Source organism: Mandrillus leucophaeus, unplaced genomic scaffold (genome assembly GCF_000951045.1).
Source record: "Mandrillus leucophaeus isolate KB7577 unplaced genomic scaffold, Mleu.le_1.0 Scaffold50, whole genome shotgun sequence".
NCBI lineage: Eukaryota > Metazoa > Chordata > Mammalia > Primates > Cercopithecidae > Mandrillus > Mandrillus leucophaeus.
In genome coordinates this window covers 7,940,369-7,967,135 of record NW_012105365.1, presented here as the reverse complement: position 1 = coordinate 7,967,135, position 26,767 = coordinate 7,940,369, and the positions used below count along the sequence as shown (strand labels likewise).

At 32.3% G+C, this 26,767-nt stretch overlaps 1 protein-coding gene across 1 annotated transcript in view; it reads right to left on the bottom strand.

Annotated features, from left to right (window-relative positions):
* SEMA3A (sema domain, immunoglobulin domain (Ig), short basic domain, secreted, (semaphorin) 3A) overlaps positions 1 to 26,767 on the bottom strand; it is a 250,205-nt gene that overhangs the window by 76,387 nt on the left and 147,051 nt on the right. The window contains exons 5-6 of the mRNA XM_011996069.1: positions 18,067 to 18,160; positions 9,973 to 10,092 (exon numbers count right to left, since the gene is read on the bottom strand). Coding sequence (XP_011851459.1) covers positions 9,973 to 10,092; positions 18,067 to 18,160 — 214 coding nt within the window. The remainder of the gene's footprint in view (positions 1 to 9,972; positions 10,093 to 18,066; positions 18,161 to 26,767) is intronic.

Below are 26,767 nucleotides of genomic sequence, written 5' to 3'. Positions count from 1 at the left end.
AATGTAGTTCATACACTGTGCTATTATCAGTGATTCTAGGAGGACTTACATCAGCAGTAGGGAAATGAGAAGAGAATAACATTCTGTGTAGGTAACTGGAGTGATTTAGAAACCTAAATTTTCTACAGGTAAACAGAAACATCATTGAATGAGAGGAGAAGAGACTAGACTTGGGAATATAAAAATACTTACTGAAAATCAAAATTTCAAAAAGAAACAAATTGATAAACAGTAACTGAAATGAATAGCTTAATCTCTGTAGAAAAATACCTAGTCTTAACTTCTCATTAATAATGTAGCTATTTTACCTCTATCATATTATGTTACATAGTATCTTAATTGTTTTTACGGACAACCATATGGTCAGATATAAAATGGTAATCTGAGTATTCTTAGAAATTAATATATGTTCCAGTAGCATTTTAAAAAATGTTTTGAGCCTATAAAAAACTCCTTAAGTATGTATCACCTATAACTTGCATTATAAAATTGAGAGTTAAACCTTTGGATAGAAGACTTTATACAGTTTGGGGATATTTATTTCTTTGTTGATGTCATTGATTTTATTAAGATGATACATGTTTAATATAATCAAGTAATGACAAAAATCTCATCAGGAAATTGTTATTAACCATTAGGAATTATTTTCTTTTTTCCCTTTCTTCCTCCTGCTCCTTCATCATTCTTTGCAGATTCCTTCCAAATAGCTGAGTGAGTTTTTTTTTTCTTTTTCTAAATTTTGTATTCTCTTTAGGATTACCTGTTTTCCTATCCTAGAGAACATGCAATAATTCCAATTCAGCAATGAGAATAGCAACACCAGTTTTCCGTAAATACCCTTACAAATGTGTGGGAAAGCTCTCTGTGATATCAAAGCCCTGGTATCTTTTGTTTATTTGTTGTTGCTGTTGTTGTTCTTGTTGTTTGAGACATGGCCTGGCTCTGTCACCTAGGTTGGAGTGCAGTGGCATGATCACAGCTCACTGCAGCCTTGACCTCCCAGGCTCAGGTGATCCCCCCACCTCAGCCTCCCAAGTAACTGTGACTACAGGTGCATGCCACCATACCTGGCTAACTTTCAAATCATTTGTAGAGATTATTATTTGGATTCATAAGAATTCAGGCAAATTTGTAAACACATTGAAAAGTTACATTTTTGATGAGTGTCTTATGCAATTAGCCTATGTGAAATCCAACAGTAATTAAAATTTAGCAAATCAAGTAAAATAATAAAAACCATGCTTCTAATGACAAAACTGCACCCATATTAATTTATAAAATTATTACTAGAAACAAATTGTGATTCATTTTAAAAGTAAAACTCTATTTTTGAATAGATTTTTAAATAATAATAATAAATATATAATGGTATGCAACTTAAAATGCAAAATGTATGTGATAATAAAAAAGTGCCATAGGAAAATGGTAATTGGCTTAGAACAAGGACTTTGATATTCTCTTGTCTAATTTCTTTAGTCATGTAGTAACCTGTATATTTCTACCTTGAAAATGTTTATTTTAAGGGAATCTAAATACACATATTTTTTTATCAGTATTATTGGGGAAACATTTTTAAAGACCCTTTACCTGAATAACATTTTTAGTTGATATATGAAGCTTAGAACATTTTTAATGCCTTTTTGTCGTGTGTAAGTAACTTAGCAATAAGTATGTCACTAAGCTTAGAAAAATACTTTTTCTTTTTATGGAAGCAGAGTCAATTTATTTTCATCAAAATGAGCAGACACCATTAGGCAAGAAATCCTGTATGTATAGATTCAGTCTAAGGAAAGGACATAGATCACTATCACTTCATCTAGTCTTGTTTTCCCTAAGCCACTTTGATTACTTTCCTAGAAATATGTGGCTGCACAGTTTAATGAGATTGTGCATTTTACTACATTTTTAGCACTTGGTGTATTTATGTATTTTAATTGTTCCATTCATTAAAATTCTTACACAATATTAACACAACATCAACTGAATTTCTTGTGATTTTTGTAGTAGTCACTTTTCCAAATGCACTACATAATTAATTCATACCTGATTCTCATAACAACCAAATGAGAGAGAAACTGCAGTTATTCTCATTTGAAAAGAAGAAATTGGTCACAGAGAGTTCACACTGGGTCACAAAGAGATCTCTTTACAGTTGCTGAAGTCAGACAGTAGGTCTCCAGAAACTCCATGCTGTTATCATCCCAAAGATTATAGTTGACGACCCCTCATGAAAAATTTAAATATTAAACTGCGATGTAGCAGGAGAGTCATAAATGCAGTTAATGTCTTCTTAACCATTTTATTGAAAAAAAAATACTGCAGAATTAACCTAATTATTTATTTAAGTTTATTAAGTTAAAAGTATTGTACTTACTAGAGATAAATTAACACACACAGAAACACATTTCATTACAATTTGACCTTGGCTGTTGTTTATAATTTCATTGTTTCATCTTCTAATTTTGTAAAACACAATGTGTTTTATGATTTTAATACTAAAGCTAAAACTATTACTAGAAACATATTACATATTCCTGATGTACTAATTTCCCCATAAAATGATAGTAGCTATCAGTTAAAATATAACCAAATAGCTTGACAATATTTAAAGGAAGACAAGCATAAACTTTAGAGTTGTTTGTTGTATCAATTTGCTAAACATGTATTGTCTGCTTTGCATGGAGGTGGATATAGGTAACAGCAGCAGCAATCACAGTTAACATGAGCATTTACTGTATTATCAGATACTGTTCTAATTACCCTATATACACTGCCTCATGCATTCTCAGAAAAACAGTATGTGGTATTACTATTAATCCTTTCTTACAAACCTTAAGTGTGTGGCAAATACAAATAACTTAAATGACTCCCAAAGTCATGTAAGTAATAAATGGAGGAACTGGGATACAAACTGAGGCAGATTAACTTCAGGGTCCCTGAAGAGATTCATTAGTTTCCTATTTCATATATCCTAGGGTAGGAGGCTGGATGTTAGGCCCTGTGATAACTACAAACATACATCTATCTGGTCTTGGGGTTCAAAGGTGCAAACACTTAAAATCCCGTGGGCAAATGGTAAGGCTATATGAAAAAGATAGCAAATTTGAGGGCCACCAGCTCTATTTGATTTGAGTATGGTACAGTTTAATATTGGAGAGGTCACTTAGGATTAGATGATAAAGGACTTGACAGGCAGCAGAATCTGGATTCAATTTGCTTGTAAATTGAGAGACATAAACGATTTTTGAATGAGAGAGTATTGTAAAGTAATCAGTGCTGTATTTAGGGAGAAATCTATCAGTTATATCCAAAAAGAAATGTATATATGGCTTAAAGTGTTATGCAATCTTATAAAATTAAGCATAATCAATAACTTTATCAAAATAAATTTTAATTAATAAAAAAATTGCATCTAGAATTTGTCCTAAGCCTGTAGACACAATTTCTAGGTATAATTATCTAAACTGATATTTGTAAAAATAAACACAAGAAAATATATTCTCATAAGTTAACATTTCCCTCTGTCTCAGTATTAATTTTATAGTGCATCTGAGGGTTATATCTTATATAACAGTAGAGTAGATATATGAACACATATTTTATCAACATGGAAAAGCAGGTTATTTTGGAACTTTAAAATAAATATTATATGACCTTTTGAGATACTATCATTAATATCTTCCACTGTGAAAGTTTCTGAAATCTTCTATTCTGAAAGTATTTGTATCAAACCTACATTGAATATTTCATAATATTGTAAACCCATTCCTTTCACTCAGAGTGATTAGGGTATAACAAGTGGCTTTTTTTCTTTTTTTTTTTTTTTTCTGGTCAAAACTATCCATGCCATTAAAATTCAATGGCATTGCTTCCTGTCATTCAGCTTGATCTGGGTAAAATCCTTTAATTCCCCAGCCCCTGCTGTTGGGGAGCTCTAGGCTCATCACACTTAACCTCTGCCTGGGCTTCTCAGAATAGAATTTGTTTCACTCCATTCATAGCTTCAATAGTTGAGCAAGCCACACGCAAGTGCACACTGGTCTTTTACCCTGAGCACACTAATCTGATTGTTTTTCCACTCTACAAACTCTGGGTCAACAATCAAGCTGCCGCCAGAAACTAATTAATTTGCAAACAGGCTTCTGTTTTCACAGAGGGAAAGCTTTTGAGAGCCATGTCAGGGAGGCCGGTCACACCATGGTTACATGCATTGTCATGGCATCCACTTCTCTTGGTAAATCTCTTGCTTGATGTCACTGCACACAGGAACCCAGATTACCCAGTCAGCAGTAAATCCCTATTGAGGCCCACCAAGCTTTGAATGTAGTGACTCTAGAAGAGGAAATTGGTATAGACAGGCTGTGTATTCATTAAACTGATGGTGAGACAAGAGAGAAAAAAATGTAAAAAACAAGAAGAAAAAGGAAGCTGCCTTTGATATAAAGAATTGCCCAATATATTGTCTCATGTGATCAACTTTCATTTAAAAAGCAGGATTACCTTGAGAAAATATAATAATACTTCTAAATCTTATATTTCTACTCTCATCAACTGTTAATTTCAAAGCAAGACATTCAAAATTTGCTGCCTATATGCCACATCTGAGAGTTGTACGTTTTAGCCCAAGATTTAAAAAAAAATGAAATGACAAAATTTGAACAATTTTATTCAGGTCGCTTTTCTTAGAAGCCTGGAAGAAAATAAAATCAGTTTTTAAATATATTGCCATTAATGACTTAATTTTTATTCCAAAGCTTTATTCATATTTCCTCATTAGTGATTTCAAAAAACTCGCTAAAAGTCATTATGTTCCTTAGACGAAAAGTTACAGAGAAAGTATGTCCTTGATAAAGGATATCAAGTGATGGTAACTTTTAGCTTTTGGTAACTTTTAGCTCTTTATGAAAAAAAGAGATATTTAGTGATTTGATTAAATGTATTATTATTTAGAGAGTAGAATAATTTCATGGTGTATACTTATTGTTTAAAAAGATACATTTCTAATGGCTGTGCATTATTTGTTAAGATGAAAATTTTTCTGAGTAATAGATTCCTGAGAAAACAAAACTTAACTACTAAGTTGTCTTTAGGTATAGACATAACTATTGTTCTAAAGTTTGCATATTCAAATTTTCAGCGTAATTTAAAGAAAATAACTGTAAGGATTGTCATTTTATTTCTGTTACTTTATACATTGATACTCCAGAATTGCTAGCTAATGCATACACTGCTTACTCATAGAACGCATAATTCAAATGTTTAAAAATACTGCATTCTTGTTTTCTTCTTTCATTGACTATAAAAACTAAGAGGACCTTTGTTGTTGCTGTTGTTTTAACTGAATGATCTCTCAGCTCCTCTAACACTCATCTGCTCAAATAAGCATGAAATAGGCTTATAGAGGGCTTTTTCCCCAAAGGTCAGCAAAATATTACTAACTTGCTTAAGCCAAAGAAATAAGCAAAAATGACATCATCAGAAGTCTGACATTATGCAAAACTAGATGATCTGTTTTACTTATTAAAGAAAATGCAATTGGATACTCTGAGGTTTTTTATGTCTCCAAAGATAGTAAGATCAAAATAGTGTATTAAAGAGCTGTACAAGTGATTTGAGATTGGGTATCTGGTAACGTGTAATGTTAACTTGTGTATTCATAGTTTATTTGCAGTCATATGTTCCGTCACTGGGTCTAGTTTTCTAAAAACGCATGTTGTGGAGAAATTTGAATCTTAAGAGAGTACGAAATATCCTAGTACATGACCACAGAGGAAGCTATGTTGATTCCAATAAGGGCAGGCCATCAGGGTATGAATATACAAGTGAGAGGAAGTGGAGTGATGACTTGCATACCATTTCAATTACAGAAAAAGAGCAAATGGGTTAGTCTATCTACAGGCACGATCCTTTTAGGAAATTCCACTAAAAGAAAACAGGTCTTCCTGAAATGAGTGGGAAGGCGTCACACTCCAGGCATTGTAATTAGGTCTGTTTGTGTTCCCCAGGCCTTGGGATCCATGTGGTTTCATGTATTAAACCCGACTCTGGCTGCCCTTTCACCCTGACTCAAACATAATCACTCACAGAGTGAGTCAGGCCAAGCTTCCTAAGTGTGCTCCACCCAACAGAAGTGGGATAAAGGGTACCCAGATAATTAGCATTTATTAAGTGCTTACTACATACCAAGAACTTGCTCAGTGCTTTTTATACATTATTATGTGGTCATTTTCCACAATAACTATAGGAGACAGGTAGTACCTCTGTTCATTTCATTACTGTAAGGGACAAAGTAAAGTGAAACCATGCCTCATTCTAAAGATAGTCTTTCTTGTAAATCATGTATCATCCCACTATTACTTCAAGACATAAACAATACTGGAAAACAGTCTCCATCAAATAAGAAAAATAAATTGGGCTAGTAATCCAACTGCTCTAATGAATTGTTAATATGGATAATAACTAGGTAGTAGTATTTTCATAATAAATGCTAAGATATCATGATAACAGCAGCATAAATTTATCTGTTTCCTTACTATAAATATACACAGAACAATTTTACTTTATTTCCACATTCAGCTGAAGTTGGAGTTGAAATTTGAAACCATATAATACTGAGAGAATTTATGTAGTATCAGAAAAAACTACTGGATTTTGGCACATCATGCCAAACCCCTAGCAGTATATTTTCTGAAATAAAAAATTGTTATAACATTTAGAAACCCTAAATTAGGGTTTATCGTAACTAATGAAGATGTTTTAAGAATGTTATTACATGTTAAAATGTAAAATACACAACAGATTCCATTGTCTGAAGTTTCTTAATCTGAAAGTGTTATTCACTCCTAAATTTTCCTGTTAAAACTGAATTTAAACATTTATTGGCATCGTTATATAAACTTTCTACTTATGAAAGTAGTGAAACTCCATTTTAATAAATCAAGATATTTCAAGTTCCAATTTTAGACAACTGTTTTGTTTGTTCGTTTTTCCTTACCAGGAACAAAAATTAAAAGTCATCTAAAATAGGTGAACTGATTCTTCCAAAAGAGTTGAATTGATTTGAGAAAAATAAAGTCCTATGCTGAAATTAATTTTCATAACCCTGAAGACCCTTGAAAAAAATACTTTGCAAAGCAATGTATTAATTCTGGAACACATATGATTGTGTACTCTATGCTGATGCCTCAAAACTCATTTATTTTATGCATGAATGTGTAAACATTACATTTTCAATTTTATTGTGTAACAGCATTTAATGTCACAAGGCTTGTGATTCAGAGTCCCTTGGTTCTATCTCAAACATGTTTGTATCCTCCATCTTGCAGCAGTTCTGTTTTTTGCACCCTGTCAGATGTAACCTTTGTGCTAATTTGGAAAAATCAGTTCTCACGTTTAGTGCTGAGAGACTGATAACTGAATTCTCAAATGAACTACACATTTTCAGAGATGAAGTACAGAGCTGTGGACAATGACTGTGTTTTCCCACAGTGTAAATTCTTCAGACTCAGCTGTCAACATGTGAGTGTGCAGCATAAAAGCAGCTTTAACTTGATGGCTTTTTTTTTCTCTGAGGCCATAAAAATGAAATGGATACTATACTCTCCTTTATGTTATTCCATCTTCTAATGAGATTTTGTTTCTCATGGACAGAGAAAGCCTGTATGCCCTTTAGGGTACTTAGTAGATCAAAGTCTTCTTTCTAAATAGAAAAACAAACATTCTCCCTCCCACACAAATATTTCAGTTTGTGAATAAACCAGATAGCAAAGTTAAGAGGGTTTTGTTTTTTTTTTTTTTTTTTTTTTCCCTACTAATTTTGCCTCTGCACACATCCTAGGGCTAATAATTTATACTGGATATTCTAGAATATTCCTGTGGGTTTTTGGAGTTCTGCACATGCTCTTCTCTTCATCTCAGCACCTTTTCTTTTCCCCGGTGAGGCATCAAATTTCTCACATGGTCACCCAGGTACCATGAAACTCTGCCTACCCCCGGTGGCAGAGGAACATTTGACTACATGTCTAATCCCCTTTGATTACCACAGTGTTTGTATGCAGTCATCAATTATGTTAGCCATCATTAGGATTTAAAATAGTAAAGAAGTGATGTCAAATTTAGAGAAAACTTGGGAGGTCAAGAAATAGGGGAAGCTAAGAGAAGAGACTTTAAAAGAATGGGCTAGTTAATGATAAATGCTGCAGGAAATATTGTCAAAGTAGAGATTAATAAAAAGTAATAGAAAATCATTAGTGTCCTTTGGAGGAATAATTTTAAGGAAGTAATTATTGGATGACTGCCAGGTTTAAAGTAAAGGTAGTAACATTGAGGAAACAAGTCCTAACCAGGCTATGAACTTAGATATATTGGGACTTTGTGGCATAGCATGACAGAACAGTGTTGCATGGGATAAGTAAGATTTTAGCTTGGGGGAAGAAATTAGTACTGAAAAAGAGATAAAGATAACAAATGAAATGTAAATTGACTAAATTAATCAAAGAACAACAATGCCATTAAGAGCCAAGGCTGAAGGGTCAAACGAGGAGGAAGGGAGCATGCCTTTGTCACTACTACATGGAAAATTATAGGACAGTCAGAAATGCTGTCACAGGAGGGAAGAGATGCTGACTGAGGTAATTTGAGGTATGTTTTGTGTTTTGAGTAGTCACTTTGAAGTATAAGATGGATCAGAACAAAGGTTGTCACACAACTCATGGTCTCTTGGAATTTCAATGAGATCTAGAGGTAGACCTGTGATTTTTCTCTAACAACCAATGAAAGACAGAAGGGATGAACTATGTTTTGGGGTTCCTGAAATAAGGCAGGAACAACAACTGTGGCAGAAGTTCATAGAATGAGATATTCAGGCGTCTTACTGAGAACATGACTATAAACCATAGGTGTCTTTCTTTGTAATGAATTATGTATAACCAGGAAAAATTTCATGCTTCATTCTTATTAATGAGTTATGTACAAGCAGGATAAATTTCATGGAGGGATAATTGGAGATTGAGTGGCTTTGTTTTTTAAGATTGGAGGTAGGCATAAATATAGATCATTAAGTAACAATAAAAACAACCATGGTTAATATACTAGGGACTTTTATAAAAATTTTTGGTAAATGTGTAAATGACTAACCAAAAAAAAAAAAAAAAAATGAATTCTAGATAGGAGGATATGAACAGATTGCTTAATTAAAATTTTGAATAAGAGTAGTATTTATTTATTTTGGGTATATACAGCTTGTATATTTTCTGCTATGCCAAAATTATTTTCTATACTAAAAAGAAAATAGAGAGTAATAGTAATAAATAATAATAAGCATCTACTTGATCAAGTAGTTAAGCCGGTGCCTGAAGTTCAGAAAACTGGGTTTCTGTTCTAAACATTCTTCTACTGGATTAGATAAAATATTGACCTTAAAATCCTAACCTATAAAATGGGAGAGGGGTTTTAGGATGATTAAGATTAAATGTGAATCATATGAAATCATGATTTAAAATACCTTTGAAATTTTGAAAAGACTATTAATATGTTATTCACACTGCAATAACATTCAATTTTTGACATTCACTAGTATATAAGATGATGTTTTCAAGGAAATAATAAGAGATGTAAAGGGAAAAAAAAATACTACCCTGTAAGATTTGTTGTGGTGTCCCCATAAGACAGAATTGGTAAGTCGACTTATCTTTTTCCATTGCCTCCCTTCCGTAGCTCTGATCCAGATCTTTCTTTCCATAGCTAACTACTGAGAAACTTCAACTTTGGCACTAAATGAATCTTTTCCTGAATATTTAATCTCTCTTTTCTTTCTTTGCCAAACTTTCTCACACCCAACATCATGAAGTCACCACCATTAGCTTAACTGCACACTAAATTTCAAATCATATTGCATGTACTGTAAAAGAGTTCTCCAGTAACTTAATACAGTTACATATGTTATATGTCTATTTTCTTTCATAAACCACGTACCATTAAGCCACCTGGAATCATGCTGCTCTGTCCTGATTGGGTGGTGGTGCCCAAGAGTTCGGAAGATAGCAAAGTCTCGCCCCATAAAATCAGCTGCAGTTCCAGAGTATAATTCTCCATCTGTGTTGTGACAAAACCACATACACATTCTTTAACTCAGTTAAGGCAAAAACAAAGCAAAACGAACAAACAAAATGCAAGTTTCATGTTATGAGCATGCTAAGAAGAAAACTGAAATGCTCTCTGCATCATTATGCAGAGTTACTTATTTTTTAATCCTATGTCCTTATTGAAGGAATTATTTTATCAAATACTTATTCACTGATTTAGTATATGACTACTTATCTGGTACAAACTTAGAAAATCTGAATAAAGTCCAATGCAGTGAATCTTGCTAAAACATAAAATTATATTCTTTTCTACTATGACCACTGATAAACTCACAAAATGCAAACTACATTTATTATATCATTTGCTGTTATATGTGTACAGTTACCATGGTTCTAATATCCTTATAACGTAGAGTGAGGTATCATTATAAAATTTTATTCATAGCTTTATTCTAATGGCAATTAAATCTTTTATATACTTCTTTCTCAGTGGGATCTGAATTAATGAGATTTTCCTATGATTTAGAAATGCTGATTTTTTCTGCCAGAATTTTTTTCTTGCTTATTTTTTAATGTATCTAGTGGGAGAAGTGTTTTTATTTGTTATAAGCTATCAACCAGTCCAAAAATAAGTCAACCACATGACCTCATATACAGCAGAAATGTGTTTTAAGAGGAAGGAATTTTGACAAACCCAGATCATAATCACTCCAATGCAAGATTCCATCACTTTTTGACTCATTACTACTTAAATTGAATTAACTCTAGGTCAGAGTTTAATAATGGAGGAATCATAACCAGACGGTAAAGAATAGAAGGGAAAAGACAAGGGGGGCGTAAAAGAGAAGTTAATATTTACTGAATTTCACTCCGTGTTTGTCAGGCAGTTGGCACTGGCTTGACACATTCAAGTTATCTCATTTAGTTCTGTTAACAATCCCATAATGTAAATAATGTTATCCCTACTTTACAGTTCAAGAAACTCAAGGTTGCTCGGCTAATGGCAAGTCAAGGTGAAGGTTCAAACCCAGGCTTGTTTAATCCCAAGCCTTTTATACTTAACCATACCACCTTTCAATAAACTAAAGTTTGTAAAAATCACTCTTTCTTACTTGGAAACAGAAAGGGCCTTGTATTCTCTCTTCCAGAAAACATGTAGTTGCCTTTCTACATACAGTGAATTATTTGAAAACAAAACAACAAAACTTAAATATTTTCCTTCAAATAATCCATGACAATTACAGTATATCTTAATATTATCTTGTTGATCGAATAGGTTAATGTTTATTTATTGATTTGGGAAATATGCAGATAATAAAGAAGGCAAAGATAAATTATAACTTAAGCATTTGTGTAACATTACCATATGTTCATATACCTAATTCCTACTTGCAAATAAGGGCTTTGCAATGTAAAATTGATATTCATAGTGGCCCAAACCAAAGCAATTCCTTTGGTAGAACCTTTGTCTCACTTATATGTCTGAACAGACTTGATTTTGGAGACCCTCCAGAACAGTGGAGAATAGCTACACAGAGAAAATCACTGAGCAACATAAACATGTTATTACTCTAAACATCCATAGATATGAATCTCATCCTGAAAACTGAGTTTAAAAATGTGATCTTTCATTTTGGATTGTTGTGACTGAAGATAAATAAAAATGATGGTTAGATAATTTATTGAGTATAAATTATTAGTAAGTGAATTGTTCTGTCGTGTCATCCTAAATTGTCACAGCATGATGTCTTTGGGATTCAAAAGCACTTTATACTCTCTTCACTTACTTAACTATCAAGTGGAATCTGACTTGTTCTCACTAAAATATGCCTTTTTTCCCCCAGAAATAGCCCTTTTCTGAAAATGCACAAATGTTATGATAATCTATGTATAAATTTCAAAGCCACTTTGAAATACATAAATGCCTATTATCTCCTTAATATTAACCAATATTCAAGCACCACAACATTTTTATTAAGGGTAATATCTAAACTTTTCCCAAAATATTAGCAAATAGATGATGTATTTTTAAACATCAGGTGAATAATTTGTTATTGGTCTGAGTGAATAAGAGGGTCTCAGTTAAAAGTGTGTTGTCAAAACATCATAAAATGGTCATGCAAATTTCAAACATTTTCATGATGAAACACCTATGAGAAGATAGCTTGTGTCTTCTTTTCTTAAAAAAAAATCAAAAAAATTAAATTACTGGTTGAACCTCTTTGCCTCTAAACCACACTTAAAAAACTAAAAATAGAATAATTAAAAAAATGAAAACTGAACAATTTAATATCAGAATTTAGTCAAACCATGCCAACAGGAGGTTTAATAGGAAATATTAGAGTAAATAATGTAATCAATCAATCATTCTTGTCATTTAGCTTGCTTTAGGGTAAGAAAATCCATACTTATGATGTTTATTATATTTAAAGTCTATTCAAGAAGCAGTTGAAATAGTAAAATCAACAACTAAAACCTGTTACTTGGATAGAAAAGGTGTTTATCTCTCTCTTGCATTTGGTTGTTTTATAACATTTTTTTATCCACCCTCATATTAGAAAGACAAAAATCAATGCAAAGCAATGTAAAGGCAGAAATAATATTTTCTTTCTGTTTTCACAAAAGTTGAGAAGGTCCTTCAGAGAAAGCAGAAGAGGTATGCAGTAAACGAGCTACTCCGTTTAAGACTAAAAGAGAATTAAACAAGTGACTTATAAACCAAAATAAGTATGCAGTTTAGGCACCAGTTCCTCCAGCTATAGGAAATTACCTCCCACATGAATATGATTTTTGGCAAGAGTTAGATGATTTTATTGAACTGGAGGGTACCAGATGATTAAGTGGCCATGAAGGGCACATTCCCATCTTGTCCATGCTTAATGTCAGTGACTGTTTAGTTGCACCAGGGCTTAGATCACATTTCCTGGTGAGAATTCTATGGGGAGTCTTATCAATGATGATTGCTCTAGATAAGGTATGACATCTTTGTTGTTTTGCCCAAAAACATAGGCAGTAGTATATTCTATCTTCTCTTATTTCTCATTAAGAAGAAATGTAATATCAAACCAGGGTATATGCCATTTAATAAACTTGAACATTTACATTCTGTGGCTTTCTGAAATAAACTAAAGGTATCTGATGACTATAAGAAATTTACAATACCTCAGTTGACTTATTTTGGAGAATGGATGTATTTTTTTTTTAATGTTTACTCAGCAAACTTATTTTGTGGTTTCTAGGTCACTTATGAAGTTATCAAATTATATGTTGATTCTTAAGCATAGTGTTAATTTGACAATTTTCTGATCCTAATGTATGTCTTATTGAGAATCTGAAGTAGTGTATTAATTGTTATTTCGCAATAATTCAAATGGCGTTATGATTGAGGTACCTACTTTAGGGCTGTTCACATATACTAAGCCAATTGTGAAAGAAATAAACATTTGTCCAATTTTATTAAATTGATGGTAGAATCATATATCTAGAAATTATTATCTACATTAAAAGGTGGTTGTGAATACTATACCCTACAAGATCTTTAAGCCTCTCGAAAAAAGTACCACAAGGGCAGTTTAACATTTCAAAAATAATATATTGAACTAAGACAAATTAGTGCTGACAGATGTAAACTATCATCCAGAAACTGTCAAATACAAAAGCTGCTATTTGAGTATATGACCATTCTTTCTTAACTGGAAGCTTTCTTAACTCTCTCACAGGAGAGCATACTGTACTGAGATGAACAAAAACAGTTTTGTGAACTGCATTTCTATTATGGCTTAGTTGCCTGAGAAGTATGTATTAAAAACAAAAGTTCATATATACTCTAGACTTTCTGTTCAAAACTCAAAATGAAGTAAAAATGTGGCTTAGATCAGTGAATGTATTGGATTACAATTCCTAAGCAGGGTGTGGTGAGGAGAAACAGAAGGTGGAAACAAAACCACATTTCCTGATGAAATTGCAGCATTACTAACACAGGTGAAAAGTGTGACATGGATGTGAGCAAAATATCAAACAAACTTAAACACCAAGCCATTATGTTGTTAACACCTTAAGTAAATTCCACTCACAGAGCAGCAAAGAAATTAGAAACAGAAGGGAAAAAAAGAAAGAAAGAAAGAAAGAAAACACCCCCTCTATTTCACACACACACATGCACACACACACACACACATGCGCACACACACACACACAGAGCATGGATGAAATCCATGGATGTAAGAAAAATTTTTCACTATTACATTTATTGAGCACCTTCTCTATATCAATAAATATAATATGTTGGCTTCATTACTCATGTTGTTCTTTTAAAATTAAAATTTTTCAACAGTTTATATGTCTACATGGTATAAAATTGAAAATGTAAAATTTATAAGGTACCAAATCTCCCTCCCAGCCTTTCTACAGGCAACCACTGCTACAAGTTTGCTTATTTTATCTTTGCTTATATTCCGGAATTACACAAGCACCGAAAATGGTAGTATGCTGTTATGTTGTTTTATTTCTCACAACGAACTAGTGAAAGCAAAACTGCCATGCCATTTCATGTACAAGGAAACTGAGCTCAGAGAGCTTCAAATAATTTTCTCAATTGTATGCAATTTACTTAGAGAGTTCCTTATTTGCTCTAATATCAAGTGAGAGCATTTTGTAATATCAAATTATGCTCTTTCCTGAGACAAGACAGCATTTTGACTTCAGGATATAACCTTAGCTAAAAGTCTCAGGACTTTGAAATAGGACTCAGTAATACCTCTTAGGGATGGAATATTTCTAAATTACTAGTGCTTCATTGCCTGGAAAAGATTTTAATGAAAAAATAAAATTGCTCTCAAGTTGACTATTCTTTCACATCATGAAAATGTGAGACAGTACTTAATTAGTGTTGGAAAATACTGAGATTTATCCTTGTGCTATGTTCACACCTGGCATTTATTATTAGCAGGTGAGTAATTGCTATCTGCAATAAAAGATTTTTTTAAAAACAAATTCATAAAAAAACATTTGCAGGTGGATGAAATAAGAAAGGGTAAAAAATATAAGGTCATGCACTGTGGCTCACACCTGTAATCTCAACACTTTGGGAGGCCAAGGTGGGTGGATCACCTGAGGTCAGGAGTTCGAGACCAGCCTGATCAACATGGTGAAACCTTGTCTTTCCTAAAAATATAAAAATTAGCCAGGCCTGCTAGCACATGCCTGTAGTCTCAGCTACTCAGGAGGCTGAGGCAAGAGAATTGCTTGAATCTGGGAGGCAGAGGTTGCAGTTAGCTGAGGTCATGCCACTGCACTCCAGCCTGGGCAACAGAACAAGAAAAATAAAGACTACAGCAACTTCATCTTGACAAAATTATCACTTTTAAAGGAGATTGCAAAATTAACTTTACCATGTTGGTTTGAAAAACTTAGGACATGTTCTTGGATTTGGGGACTTAATTCGGTAACTTTGCATTACTCAGGAGATAATCCAAATTCTCAACAGTCCTCAGCTTAAAAACCCATGCCTTTTTGGAGAAAAGTCATACTAAACCTTGCTAGTTTTGGAAACTAAAAATTTTAAGCTGTCGTCTCATTTTAAAGTTTACTACTGTTTGAAACTACTTCTTTCCTAGTGGGATTGATGGTATAAAAAATATTTGCTGCCAAGATCCATCTAACCAGTTTACAGATGGTTTGAGCCCAGGCTGAAATTTTATTTCCCAGTATTGGGGAAGGAAGCAGCCTGGAACCACCTTGAAATGTCTATCTTATTTATAAAATGAGGAAGGAATCCAAAAACTTTTGGGAAGATAGGTTTTCCCAACGGCCATTTTCTGATATACAAAGTACAACCTGTTTATTTCTGAGACAGCTGTTACCCTTGTATGTAAAAGAGTTTGGGAAGTGCCGTAGAAAATATTTATGTTAAAAATCTCCATTAAAGTAGTGAGCATTCTTTTTAGAGAAGTATGAGAGAAAATGCCAAGGAAAACCCAACAAGGGGAATTAAATGTACCATAAGAGGAAGAATTTATAGCACAGTTATAAAGAAAGCAAATAACTTCAACACAGAGAGTTACAGCTGTTGAATTAAAATGGTGTTTCAGGTATGAAGGATTTTACCAGGTATAATACGGCCTGTTTCTTTTTCTGTATCTTGCTATTCAATGAATTCAGAAATTAATTTATTTGGTCTTGTCAATAAGCACTACATGTCTCTGAAAGTTACTAAACTATTTTACCATATTAGATAGGTTAGGTCTGCACTTCCATCTGAAAGTTCTTTTTCTGAAACACCTATTTTTCTTTCTGGCCATATCTTCTTCTTGACCTTCTGAACTTCACTCATTCTCTTTGCCTTTTCATAAACCTATATGGTTTTTTCAAAGATATTCAAATATAAAACTAGAACTGTGGAGTTTCATTTTCTTTGTGGACTTTGGGTGGTTGCATACCATATGAACTATGTAATACCTACTTGTCATCATTCTTTCTCAGCGGAATATTAAAATAAATAATCAAGCAAGTCCCTACTGAGAAACACAGCACAAATTAAAGCTGCTTTGGGCACACTTCAGCACACTGCTTTTTAAGGAATATCTATCCTTTTCTCAGTGTGCAATTTAAATAAGTATAGGCTGTAAGTTCATACAAAATATGACTCCTACCCTTTGTTTAAAACAACGTTCAAATTTCAGCATGTATTTTTGAGGAAGTCATCCACAAATAATCACTAGGCCATCCATAAATAGGAAAATTGTAAGTGTGCTAGGTATGCTGCATTCCTTCAGGTCTTAAACTTTTGTTAAAATGCTGCATAAATGCATGAAATGGACTAAAAGTGTCCCCATTTGAAAAGCAACAGAGGAGATAATTCATGCCCCAATGGTTTTTTTCTCAATAGAATAAGGATCAGTGAAACATGGTGATAAAAGAAAACACTAGAGAATACAGAAAAAATATATATATCTTCATGGTTAATATGGCAGTCAATATGACTAGAATTTATTTTTCTGAGTGGAAAAAAAAAGAAGAGAAACATGGAAAACTTTATAAACTTATGACACATCAGATTACTTAAATTTAATTTTTTGATCAAGATTTATTATTTAAAATTTAATTAGAAATTTTAGATTTGAAAAGTTTCATTATTATTTTGTTTTTCTATTAAATAATTCTTTTGCATATTTTACAGCAAAGGGAAACAAAAAGGTACATAATTTCTACACAATTATGTAGAAAAATACATTCAAGAACAGAATCATGACCCAGAATTTTTTTATGTTTTAGGTTGTTGGTATGCTCAAAATTTCCAAAATAAAAAAGAAAGAAAAAATGATAAAAGAAAGAGAAAACAAAAATTTTAAAAATTACTTCATGATTTGCCACTTTTTGTTTGTGTATTTAGTTAACTCTAGTACAGAGGTAGTTAAAAGAGTCTGGAAAAAATTCTTTGTTTTTCAGTACAGACTAAAGTTTTATCTTATTTGTATCTACGTCTATTATTTTGAACTATAAGCATTCCCCACTTATAAACAATGCTAAATGAAAAGAGGAGAAAACTAGAAAATAAGGTGGTTACAGAAAAGGATAGAGGAAGTCACATCTAATATTTTGTTAGATTTTCCAAAAAAGAAGAGCTAATTTCAATAAAGGTGAATACAGAATGTATCTTCCCTTAGCCAGTATATGTAATATGATATTAGGATGAGCCAGCATAAGGTAATACAATGGGTCTTTGCCAACTGTACCAAGTGGGGATGAACAGTAATTGAGCCATTTGAAGATCCTATTCCATTTCAATTAAAAGAATCAGAATAGTTGGTGCAATAATGAAAATACCATTTACTGTTTCTTCTTCATTTTCAAACATTTCAATATATCACAACTAATTTCCTTGTAAAACAATTATCATTTCAATAACGGAAAATCTTGGTAGGTAAAAAAGAACATGGAAACTGTTATCTGTAGAAAACTCACTGTTTGATTGTTGACTACGCACCTATTAAAAGAGATGCTGTCAGCAGCTTAGGGTCATACGGACTCTTCCCACGGCCGTTTTCAAAATGTGAGTTCTCCAGCTTAAAAATATTGTCCTGTAGATTTTTAAAAAAAGAGAAAAGAGTTTCCTTTATATATAAAAAGGAGTGTTTTCAACACATCAGTTAATCAGAGAGATGTCAAGTATTCATGTCCAACACAAGAGTTATTTTTATTTGTTCAAACTTCTAAGATGGCAAAAAAAATCAAGTGTATTGAAAGTAGATAATACTAGCCAAATATCTACTTAGCTTAATGATATTTAGTGGCAGTTAGCACGTTACAAGTAATAATGCGTAAATGAACGATAAAGAACAGGATGTGTCATGAAAAGAGGAGAGTGATTATTTTATCACACAGGTATGTTAAGATCTATCATAATGGCTTTTGAGGAAAGAATGTTAAACTTAAATAAAATGACTCATTTCCTTCCTTTGTAGAAGAGAAAAATAGCAATTCACTACGCTAGTTGTCTAGAATAAATTACACAATCTTGTCTGTATGTACTTTCCGGAACACATGCTAAATAGCCATCAAATTTATTTTCCCCACTATGTCCTTTGTACATCTTTGGTGTCTACATGCTTCTTGTGTATTTTTAAGTTACATCAGCAGCAGGTGAAGTGCCTGAAATGCCTCATTCACTTCTCCAAGAGGGAAATATCCCAGGTTAGGAGAGCAGCGTGCCTGGAGGTGCTGTCATTGGAATAACAAGCGCATTATTACCACGGGAAAGCCTGCTCTGTTGGGTCCCTAAGTACTCAGAAACAGGAATAAACTTTTGACTACATATAAAAAATATACACGTGTCTCAAGGTAGAATATGTGCAGGAAAGCGTGACATCAAAAATCTTGATAAGGAGATAACTAATTCATGCTTGAGACCCTGTTGTCAGAATGTGTCTACTTACTGCAATCTATTTGTGACAGTGAAGTAAATCTGGGGACATTTCTGAGCATTCTTTTAAGAACCAAGTGCCCTGGGAATTGATTAGATAAGAATATGTATGCTTTTTCCAGTAGCACATTAAGTTATCCACAGACTGAAATAAAATAGCTTTTTATTTTTTGGCAATTTCTCTACTATTCACATAAAAGTATTTTCTACCATCTTGGGATAGTAAATGATGTCCATTTTATGATCAATAAGGATCGTTTTATTTAACATTTAATATTTCTGATGGAACTAATGGCAGGGTTTCAAATTATTACTCTTAAAACTCATTTGAATTAAGGACGAAAGTTAAAAAGGAAGAAATGCCAAGTGTTCTGTTTTTATTACCGTGAATGAGAATTACTAATTCTATTCTTCTTTCTTTGCATTTATTCTGTATTTGGCAATTAGCTGTCCCGTACTAATGATATTTCTTTAGCTTAGTTCTAAAATCTCTACGGTGAAATAATTTATGGGCTTTCACAGAATTGTGCTAAGTGACACTGGAAAACGCAATGAGCCAGGCACCAGACTTCGCTCTGGTTTTCTGGTCACTGTTTCATATCTCTGAGCCTCTAGTCCTAAAATGTCAGCGCAGATAAGAATATTTAACATCACAAGTTAATTGGGAAGGTTATATAATTTATTTGAACCATTTTAAAAGCAGCAAAATTTTAAAAATGCTTTTCATTTCTATTCTATTAATAATGTTAATATTACCAGTATAACAAAATAATATGGAAATTAACACAGGTTGTTGCCGTTATTTTCAACTTTCCTAACATAATACGAAAGAAATATTGCATTAAGACATTTATATAAATCACTAAATTCCAAACATTTTCACAAATACAAATTTATCATAGGCATTTAAATATTAAAATTATATGAAACAACATATTCTATTCAAAAACTTAGAAGAATCATTAAAGAAATACCCAGATATATGTGTGTTTTGATTAAAAATTAGTAAATAGTAAAAAGGAAACATAATAAAAGACATATACCCTATTGTCACAGTTCATACAAAATATTAAAATGTGTATATGTGACTATATATTACAGATTAAAAGAAGCAGCACAACAAAGTGGTAGTGTGGTAGAAATTATTGCTATAAATATTATCTTTTCTTGTACTTGAGAAGATATTTTACACTACTGATACAGACAGAGGTGCTATCTCCTCAAAGCATAAGATACTTTATGTCTGGGATCATATGTCCAAGTTAATCAGACAATGCCAAGGTAGATGAGAAGTACTTCCAATTTCATGCAGTATTTGATTTACAAGGTAAAAGATTAGACCTCATAGGAAGAGAGGTTAAGCATGTCAGTTATGGTTCAATAGAAGATGAAAAACTATCCTTTGTCATGGTGTCAGGTTATCAAAGCTGGCATCCCTTTCCTTTCCTCCTTTTTGTTCAACCCCATAAATAAATACTAAGTTAGTCACCTCTTTTACTGATACATAATATGTTTCCTTTTAATATAACTCCTACCCAAATCTCTGGGAATCTACCCTGTAAATCTTCTATATTCTTACGTGATTCCATAGAGAATCAAATTAAATTGAATTTCCTTTCCAGTCTAGTGAGATGAGGATCTGAAATAAATATAATTTGATTTTTGGATAGGGAGATAAAATGACATTTCTTACACATGTTTGTAGTGTAAAATTCATGCCCATTACATGTAATAATGGACTTTAAGGATGTTGAAATCGGGCAGAACTGGGTGTTATCTCTGGCTATGCCTTTTATTAGCTCTGTGCCTCAGGCAAGTTCCTACACCCTTCTGAAACTCAGACTCCTGTAATAAGCAGATACAAAAATCCCATAGTTGAAGTGAAGAGTTCTTGTAATAATGTCTACAAAATATTTAGTATGCCCTTGAAACAGATTTATTAATTTCCCTTAACCATTGGTTATAGTCGTTACAGTAAACTTATTCTGTTCTACTATGATTGAAATATCTTATGTCACAGTGGAAATGCCAGTCTATATTTTTATCAGTCTTAATTATAAGGCGTGTTTGAAATATACGTAAATATTTCGACCTTTCACAATGCATTGAAAATTCTTCTTTCTTATAGGTAGATGAGAAGCTAATTGAAAACATTTCATGAAAAAATAATTTAAATTAGAAAAAGTACATTATTTTTCCAATATGTGACATTCTTTCAAAAGGAATATAACTGCCAATTCATTAAAATATTTTCTTGAGAATTTCTAAAATTTACAACATTATTACATAGAATGCGTGTGAAAATCATCAATTAAAACAGTGTCCTCTTTAATATATCTGACAAATTTAATGTCATTGATATAAAGAGACACTATATTGCTGTTTCTGTTATCTAATGAGCAAGACCTTAATTTAGATGTGTGAAGGTATTGAATTATCATGAAAGAACAGTGCTAATATAATTACATATTAACACTCTTTGTTATCATATGAAAAATATCACAGAGACCACTATCTGGCTTTACTTGGAAGGACTTTCAAAATCTGATTGCTACCCAGTGGATTTCTGTTTTGGAAGAGTGTAAAATAGATCACATATGCAAGTAATAAGACTGAAAATCCTAAGACCAATGTATACAATTAAACTGTATAGCTTATATGTCTTACTTGGGCTGAAAGAGTTTTCACTGTAGAAATACATGAATAAAACTTTAGCTACATGGATTCTAATTGCTTTAGCAGATGCTATGAGCATATCATATAAGTTTTTGTGCTATATTTTATTACATGATTGCATCAGTTTTCAACGACTGTTTTTAGCTTTCAAGACCACTCTCTCCCCTTTGTCTTTTGGATTTCCTGAATGTTATTAGACTGTGGTGAGGTAAGGCATCAGAGGAAATAATAACTGTGCTAATGTCTAATCCAAAGTCTTATAAATTATAAACCATTGGTGACTTCATGGCAATAAATTTCCTAAATCTCAATCTTGTCCAAGTCATAAATTTAGGTAACAAAGTTGTAATTTTAGTTGTTTTATTTAATGATTAAAACATAAATGATGTTTGTAAAAGAAAAAGAAAGGAAAGGAAAAGAAAGGAAACCTTTATATATGTGATAGGATAAATATTTTAGGTGGGAAATTGCATAAAATTATGTGAAAACTAATAGTTGGACAGTATTGAAACAATGTATATTATCATTTTTTTTTTTCAAATTGTATTTCCTGCCTTTCTGTTTCTCATAAAAGACACTTTCTATGCCAGTTATACTAAATTATTGAATATTCCCCTGGTCATGCCATCCTTTTCTCATCTCTGCCTGAGATCCCTTCATTCTGCTCTTACTCATCCTCAGCCCCCAACCTGAGGGTGACCTTCTTTTCCTTTGAGATTAAATTCAAAAGTCACTTCCTGGAAGTCTTCAGAGACTCCTGCTGATATAATTGGTTAGTCTTCCTTTGCACATACTTGAATTAACAATAGTATACAGGCAATAGCTATATAGGGTGAAACTACTGGCTTCAGCAAATAAAGAGTGTAATAAGATCTCAAAGGAAATATTGTGACATATTGCACTTTGACCAAAAGAGATCCTTCTGCAGATCAAATTTATCCATAATTTACTTTTCCTTAAAAGGCAACTTTAGATATACACTGTGCAATATTCCAGTCACACGTTGCTTGTGGTTATTTAACTTTAATCAAAAGGAAAAATTCCATTCTCCAGCTTCATGAGTCACATTTCAAGATGTCAATAGTCACATGCAGCTAGTGGCTTCTATAATGGATAAAGGCAAATACAGAACATTTCCATTGAACAACACGTGTCCAAATCCTGAATCCTATGCCCTTAACAGCACACAATAGAGAGTCCACAGTCAGAGGACCTCCAGGAAGAGAAATTTTGACATCAGATCACAATCGTAGTAGAAAAAGTCCATGAGATCTACAAGGAGGGATCACACTGAAAACATCAGTTTAGTTTTTGGGTTGTTTTTTAAGGCCAGGAGTTATGCTAAGTCGTATTTAATGGTAGTACAGATGAACAAATACTCACTCTATTTTTCCTGTATGTCATTCTTCATGAACTTGGAGTCACTTTTCCCTAATCTAAGCAGATACAAATTTTACCTATTATGTAAAGATTAGGCCATGATGCACAGTACATTAAATGTCCAGTTATTTTCCCCAGGAGAGAAAAATGTATTATCTCTGGAACTTGCATAGCAATCTATTCACATCTTTCTTCTGTTATTTTCTTTAAACTTCAAACTTGATATTTGGTGATGCATGTATTCCTTTTTTTTATTAGATTTTTTTTAAAGGTGAGGGACAAATCTAACTGCATTTCTTTCAAATGTAAATATAGAGCTTTGCACTGAGTTAAAGTTCATAAAAGAATCAATGAATGAGTGAAAAAATTAGTAACTGGATGGAAGAGACTGTGGAAAAACTACATACAAAGAGTAGCAAAGACACATCCCAGGAGCTAATAATTTCGCCTTCAGGAGTTAATAATTTAAGGATCTGACACAGATGTGAACACAATTGTGTGGGAGATGTTAACCTACAAAATTCAAATATTACAAAGTTTTAAAGTGAGTTTTGGGAAATATGATACTCTTTACCATCTTGGTGGTGCGTGTGTTATTATTAATATATTATTGATGCTCACAGACTTCAAATATTAGTCTACTCTTGTTACAAAAGATTAAAAAATAAAACCTATAGTTTAAAGTCCCTTTATCTTTATACTAATCTTGCTCCTCTTTGATTTTCACTGGGCCTTGTAATTCTTCACCTGATTTTTATATTAAGCTAATCAATAAATGTTACCCCTCTCAAAAGGGTCATCCTCACTGATAGGTAAAATTATCAAATTATTTATTTGTGGAACATAAACTTATTTCTGATTAAGGTAATGTCTCTCCTGTGTATCCCATCATTCCAGTAGTTTTTTTCCTGATTTCTTTTGCTCAGTAGAAATTACTGCAGGCAGCTCTGGGATGTAGGCAAGTGGAGGAGCAAACTGGAGAAACTGCTTGGGTTTGTGAAATGTAATTTCTGTTTATGGAAATACATAATTGATTTCTGATATTTTCACCATTGTATTTGTTTTTGAGGCTTTATTAATTTATGTAAGTCTTTGAAGCGCTAATATAAATATTGATGACTCAGTAGATACATATCGAGCTGTTTCTATGTAAGATTTATATAAGTATTTGGAATATGGAGGTGGAAGATGTAGTTGCGAATCTCAAGGAGTACACCACAGAGTAGAACAAAAATTATATAACAATAATACATTATGTACACTATTATAGAGTTTATAAATTATTTGTTAGCTATTTTCATTTAAGTGTTAACATTGCCTTAAAACTTCATGTATATATTATTTCACTTAATCTTCATGACAACCCTACTATTATAATACCTGCTTTGCAGATGAGAAAACTGAGACATTTTGCATATAATAACAAATCACAAAGCTAATAATGGAGGGAATAAGAACTTGATAACATCTTTTTCCAAAAACATGGTTTTAACCACTATAAAAAATGCAGGATTCACAAACATAGTATTATTTACACAAAATAACACGCTAAAATAGTAGAAACAATTTTATTTTAGTATATTTATAAAACACTGAAACTATTTTATTTTCGAGTATTCATAACACACTAAAATAGTAGAAACTGGAAACCATAAGAGTTCAATATGAGTGGAGTGAATGTTCTGTTTTAGTATACAAATAATACCTTTATTTGATTGAATTCTTGAAAATATATTTTGTAGAAAGATGTGTGTGTGTGGGTGTGGGTGTGTGTGTCTGTGTGGACTGGATATGAGTGTAGGAGGCCCATAGAATCCACAGAGAGAGGGCAGAGGAAAGCAGGGAGACAGATTATTCTATCCAGAGGAAATAGCACCAGCAAAATTTCCAAAGAAAATAAATATAATTCATACTTGAAGAATAACATAAAGTTGAGTTTGGACAATGAAGAATATATACATACATTAAAAAGATGAAGCTGAAAAATAAATGTGGGGACCAAACTTTGGAGAGTTTTCTATGCCAAAATAAGCAATTTAGTCTGTATTCAGAAGGTGCCAGTGACACAGTGATAATTTTAGTTGCAGAACAATAGCATCAAAGAGGTGCAATATGATGATGAATCTGACAGGGATGATTTAGAGACACACAAGCCTGGTAGAGGGCAAAGAACGATTTGCCATAGCTTGGGAAGGGAAGAATTAGGTCTTTTTATGCATTACGGCTGTTTATAGGAATTTTAAGTGTTGTATGCTGCAACTTGGTCAAGTCACTTAGCTTCTTTAACTCATGTTTCTGAACATCTGTAGCATCAGAATCCTCTTTGATATTCCAACAAAGCTATGGCTTAAAAAAAAGCTATTTTAAAAAAGCTAAAAAAATGAAGCAAACCATACATATGTTTTATCAGCAATCTTAGAAAGTTATGGACTTTATGTAGTCATGGTAAGAAGTTCTAAATTAATTATGCAAAGGTCTTTCCATTTCTAACACGGTGTAATTTTAAGGTCATATCACTCTGAACATCTACATTTACGTTTGCTTTCATTCCTTGTCTCCATCCTTGTAAATAAATGCAGAGATTATCCAGATTTTTAAAATATCTTTCCCTTTGCACTGTCTACATACTATTATATGGAATTCACTTACTTTTACAAATTCAATTATTGAACATCAGCCCTCATTCTTCTGCTAATCAAATTGCTTAAACTTGGTTTCCTGACCTGTATGAAATTTCCTTACTTTCCGTAGTTATTTCAAAATTGCAAGCTATTAAGAGTCCTTGGATCTTCAAAAGAATATGAAAGCAATTACTAATTATAAGCTTCATAAAATTAGTCTGTCAGAAGTAGTTATTTAACAATATACATTGTGGGAAGATGCAAAGAAATGTAACCCTGATCTCTGTCACCAAGCGCTGAGGAATTTAAAATATAAACTCACACGAATAAAAGAAAGTATAATTTTCTGCCTTGTTTATAATGTATTAACTCTACTTTAGATTTAGCTATGATTTACAGCCATATTCCATTAGAATTTCACCTTTCCCTTTAATAAAGCAAACAATAAATTGCTGCAAATAAGTTACTATTATAAATTGAAAGAAGAACTTCAGTGAAAGATAAAAGTTTAAGGAAGATGTGTACCTATAAGGAAATTTGGGTCTAAGTATATTAACTTTTTAATATTAATTAATAGTTTTGAGTAGCTTTAGATGTATAATAATTATAATATGTAGTTTTAAATCTAAAATGTAGTTGCTAACTAAAATGTTTTAATCATTAATTATAGTTATTTTGCTTACTCAAATAACAACCACTATTTTTTCAAAAACTCCACACTTTAGGAAAAAAATCTCAGCAACCACAACTACAAAGCAACTATAATTGCTTAATAATTGTTTTGACAAAAATGCATTTTACCTATTAAACAGTAAAATTATTCCATCTATATAAATATAATCCAGTTTAATATTCATGTATAATCTGTATGATTGATCTTTAGTTGTATCTAGGCTAGAATTTATTTACTGATTAAAACCTCTGTTCCTAGAGAATCTCTACTAGAATCTAAAATGGAAGGAAAGATCATATTTATTATCGAGCTAGACAATATTCCCAGAAAGTTGATCTACAGGCTGAATCTAAGTAGGAATGCTTTGTCTCTGCCCTCATCGACCTCAACTTTTTTTTTTTTTTTTTTTTTTTGA